Raw genomic sequence first — 4,699 nt, 5'->3', positions numbered from 1 at the left:
ACCTGACCCCTCGGTAGTGGGGACTTCTTTTCCCATTACCACATCAGGGCAGGATGGGCATTGTGGCCGCAAATGCTCTCCATCGACACCCGGCTCAGTTCAGAAACTTCTAGTGCTGGGCAGGGTGGGTGGAGAGGGGTGTGTGGAAGCTCTCACGTACACTCCTCCTCCCACTTCTCCACAGACCAGTACCGGTGTTTGTGGTAAACCCAGTGACAGGGGAGGTGGCCAAAAAGAGGAAGAGGACCCTGCCAGGTTCACAGCCTCTATAAAACAGGCTGTGGAGGGAGCCTGGGCAGCTGCCTCAACATGACCTCCTGGGCTGTCCTGCTCATCACCTCGGTGCTCCTGGTTGCCCCAGGTGAGGAAATACCCCTTGGGGTAGATCCCGATGACTCCTCCTCCCAGCCCTGCTTTCTCAGATTTGATGGACCTGAGCATGAGCTCCAAGGGCACCTGGCATGGGTAAGAGCAGCCCCAGGGCAGAGCAGGGCAGGAGGCACCCGGGACCCCTCACAAGGCCACCTCCCCGTCCTAGGCGCCAGCTGCTTCCTGGGCTCTCCCCAGCCAGAAGTAGTGACTTCTCTCCCTCTGTCTGTGGAGGGCTGCTCATGCTGTTTCTTCCCCAGGGCTGGCTTTTTCCGGTCTGACTCCTGAGAGCCACGACCAGGCGACGGCCCATCTGTGTAATGGAGACGAGTTGTGCCAGGGCCTGGCCCTGGAGGATCCCCAGGTACACAGGGATACTCCCCCACCTGCTACCCTCCCCCCACCATCCCTCTCCTTCCTCTCCTCCCTGGGCAGTGCCAGGGGCGAGGGTCTGGAGACTTAACTGGTCAGGGGGTGGGGAGGCAGGGCTGGGAGCTGAAGATGCTGGTTTTGTTCACACTGGTACCTGACTGTGGGATGGGGGCTACAGTGGTGGCTGGGCCCTCCCCAAGAGCCTCCTCCTCGTCTGACGGTAGAACAGCAGAGGGGCAGATGCTGGGCTGGGGCCGGTGCTGTGGGTGTGGGGGCAGGTCGTGGGGTCTCTCAGCTCCTCTAAAACAGGCAGAGAGATGGGCAGGGGCCAGCCAGTCTGGCTCAGGTCCTCATATGGACAGACAGATCATGGGTCATCCTACTGGCTTAAAAGCCCCCAGGGGATCCCTCCTGGCGCCCTTATGAAGTTGGGGTGTCTGAGAGACCACCCTTATGGGCTTCCTTTCCTGATAGGGTGACCTGCTGCTCCAAGGAGAAGAGCTGAGCCTACGCTGTGGTTCTTGTCGGAGAATAATACAACATCTGATAGACAAGTTGGGAGATCAGCCCGATGAGGTGAGACGGGAGGCTTGTGGGACCTGGAGGGTGGAGAGGTGCCCCCAAGTGGAGTGGGGAGGGCTGGGAATCCTTACCTAGGCTTTTTAAATGAGCTGGAAAGTGGGATGTACTTAGCTTTGAGTGAATTCTTAATAAGTGGAGGCATCATCACCAGAACCATAGTTTCACTTTCCCTCCCTCCCTCTCCTTGGCTCCCCCAACCTACCAGCATCACTACCTTCACCCTGGGGTATTCAGATTTATCCCCTTCCATGGGAGATGTCAGAAGAAGATATTTCAAAAGCAATGGACCAAAGCTCCAAGCTTGGATACCCTCCTAACCCGCCACAGCCGCCCCCCACCAGCAGATGGAGCCCCCAGTCTGGCCCTGGACCAGAAGCTATATAGACAGAGCTTTTAAAGTGGGTCTGGGCACCACTCTCCACCCAGAAGACAGGGCCTGGGTATACAGAGGCTAAGACTCGGCAGGGTCAATTGTCCTTTCCAGAGCTCCTGCTGGCCAGGCTTGAGATGGGGAGGGGGGCTGAGCCCTGTCTCTCCAGTCCCTGTTCCCACTACCACCTGGCACCAACTCCCGGGACCCAGCACTCCCACTGCCAGACCCGCTGAGAGCCCAAGGCTGCCGGGGCCTGCAGAGAGACAGTGCCCGGCAAGGCTCACCTGAGGCCCATTTCCCACCACGGCGCTGCCGCTGCAGAATACCGTTATCGAGGAGGCCTCCAAGATGTGCAGCAAGATGAGGCTGCTGAAAGGTCTGTGCAAGTCAATCATGAAGAGATTTCTCCGTACCATCGCTGAGGACATCGTAGCTGGAAAAACCTCTCGGGTTGTCTGTGAGGACATCAAGATGTGCAAAAGCAAGCCAGGTATGTGCATAGGCAACAGCGGGGACTCATTCCCTGACAGCCTCCCCGTGAAAGGCAAACTCCTAACAGCCTGAGGCAGCCTCCCCCTGCCCCTCCCCACACTCCTGCAAACAATCCTGGAGTAAAATCAGGTCTCCATTTCTCCTCAGAGGTGTGACCTTGGGCAAGTAACCTAACCTCTTTGAGCTTCCGTTTCCTTACCTGTGAAAGGGCAATAATTATTTCTATTTCTGAGGCTGAAATGAGGATTGAATGAGACCATCACGTAAGATGAGGTTGACACCAAGGAAATGGCCCGAGACTGAGAAATCAGAGCCCGGATCAACCTGTCTCTTCTCTCCACAGTAGGTTTCATTTGATTCCCTGGGTCCTCTTACCCCATCCTGGGGAAAAAGCACAGAAACTCCAGCATCCTCGGCCGGCTCCCTCCTTCCTGAATCCAGGAGTCTTCTCTCCAGTTTCTCTCACCAAACTCCCTCCACTGCCTTTCCCTCTCAGAATAAAATATCATGCAAGACTTTTGCTTCAGCTTCTTTTCCTTTGTTGGGTTTCAGAAGAGGGGCATGCTCATCTGACCCATAAGTTCAATCAATAAACAGGTTGTATGTCATGTGGTTCTAGATGCTAGGGGTTTAGTGGTGAACAAGACAACTTAGCAGCTCTCACACATATGGTCATGAAATAATTATTGTACTGCTTGTCACTCCAAGACCCTGGGGTACATCACAAACATACCCCCAGGAGCCCTCAGACCAGCTGAGGAGACCATTCGGGTTTTGTTGTTGTTGCTCAGTTGCTCAGACTTGTACGACTTTTTGCGACCCTATGGACTGTAGCCCACCAGGCTCCTCTATCCATGGGATTCTCCAGGCAAGAGTACTGGAGTGGCTTGTCATTCCCTCCTTCAGGGGATCTTCCCGACCCAGGGATGGAACCCGAATTATCTGCATTTCCTGCATTGCAGGTGGATTCTTTACCAATTAAACTATCGAGGAAGATATATATATATATATATATATATATATATGAATAGATAAAGATGTGGGCTATTATAAATAGTGCTATTGAACATTGGGGTACATGTTATATTTTCAAATTATAGTTTTTGTCTTTTCTGGGTATATACTCAGAAGCAGGGCTGCTGGATTATATGGTTACTCTATTTTTAGTTTTTTAAGTAATCTCCTTACTGTTCAGCACAGTGGGTGTTCCAATTTACATTCCCACTGACAGTGTAGGAGGGTTCTTTTTTCTCTATACCCTGTCTAGGATTTATTACTTGTAGACTTTTTGATGATGGCCATTCTGACCAGAGTGAGGTCAGATGGCCATCATCAAAACTACCTGAATGTAGTTTTATTTTATTTTTTTATTTTTTCTTTAGCCATGGACTTTATTGTTTGAATATTTGCAATTATTATTCTATACACAGATGTTAATTTCTTACAAAACTCTGTATTCCATATTGCTAGGTCACTTCACTCTTCATTTTATGTCACATTTCCATCAAGAACTATTTCCCCAAATCACCATCTGCCTGATTCTGTGTTGTTGTTGTTCAGTTGCTAAGTTGTGTACGACTCTGCGATGCCAGACACTAGTCCACCAGGCTCAACTGTCCATGAGATTTTCCAGGCAAGAATACTGGAGTGGGTTGCCATTTCCTTCTCCACTGAATGTAGTTTTAATTTGCATTTCTCTAATAATTAGTGAAGAAAGCTGAGCGCTGAATAATTGATGCTTTTGAACTGTGGTGTTGGAGAAGACTCTTGAGAGTCCCTTGGACTGCAAGGAGATCCAACCAGTCCATTCTAAAGGAGATCAGTCCTGGGTGTTCATTGGAAGGACTGATGCTAAAGCTGAAACTCCAATACTTTGGCCACTTCATGCAAAGAGTTGACTCATTGGAAAAGACTCTGACGATGGGAGGGATTGGGGGCAGGAGGAGAAGGGGATGAAAGAGGATGAGATGGCTGGATGGCATCAGCGACTTGATGGACATGAGTTTGAGTGAACTTTGGGAGTTGGTGATGGACAGGGAGGCTTGGTGTGCTGAGATTCACGGGGGTCGCAAAGAGTCAGACACGACTGAGCGACTGAACTGAACTAAATAATTAGTGATCTTGAACATCTTTTCATGTTTCTGTTGGCCATCTGTCTGTCTTCTTTGGAGAAATGTCTACTTAGGTCTTCTGCTTATTTTTGGTTGTTTATTAAATTTTTTTATTGAACTGTGTAAACTGATATTATGTCTTGGAAATTCAGCTCTTGCTGTTGGTATGATTTACAAATATTTTCTCCCATTCCATAGATTATCTTTGCATTTTATGGTTTCTCTTGCTGTGCAAACAATTTAGAGTTTAATAGGTCCCATTTGTTTATTTTTGCTTTTGTTTCCATTACCCTAAGAGATGGATCAAAAAAACTACTGCTGCAAGTTCTGTCAAGAGTGTTTGGCCTACATTTTCCTCTAGGAGTTTTATAGTATCTGATTTTGCATTTAGGTTTTGAAC

General features: G+C 49.6%; 1 protein-coding gene across 3 annotated transcripts; it reads left to right on the top strand.

The window, feature by feature from the left end:
* The first annotated feature begins 219 nt into the window (after nt 1-219).
* On the top strand, nt 220-2,703 carry LOC113901308 (antimicrobial peptide NK-lysin-like). Of its 3 annotated transcripts, none has more exons than XM_027555532.1 (5): nt 220-361; nt 630-733; nt 1,216-1,317; nt 2,018-2,186; nt 2,535-2,703. In XM_027555532.1, exons 1-5 carry the CDS (start codon nt 310-312, stop codon nt 2,543-2,545), a joined length of 438 nt encoding a protein of 145 aa, XP_027411333.1. In that variant the 5' UTR covers nt 220-309; the 3' UTR covers nt 2,546-2,703. The 3 variants fall into 3 exon arrangements, with proteins under 3 accessions (XP_027411333.1, XP_027411332.1, XP_027411334.1); XM_027555531.1 differs by having other exon boundaries at nt 225-361; nt 2,532-2,703; XM_027555533.1 differs by lacking the exon at nt 220-361 and adding an exon at nt 370-465 and having other exon boundaries at nt 2,532-2,703.
* Nucleotides 2,704-4,699: the final 1,996 nt, after the last annotated feature.

The sequence above is a fragment of the Bos indicus x Bos taurus genome, chromosome 11 (genome assembly GCF_003369695.1).
Source record: "Bos indicus x Bos taurus breed Angus x Brahman F1 hybrid chromosome 11, Bos_hybrid_MaternalHap_v2.0, whole genome shotgun sequence".
In the NCBI taxonomy this organism is placed as follows: domain Eukaryota; kingdom Metazoa; phylum Chordata; class Mammalia; order Artiodactyla; family Bovidae; genus Bos; species Bos indicus x Bos taurus.
The sequence above is the reverse complement of the archived record's forward strand: the minus strand, read 5'-3'. Positions and strand labels throughout refer to the sequence as shown.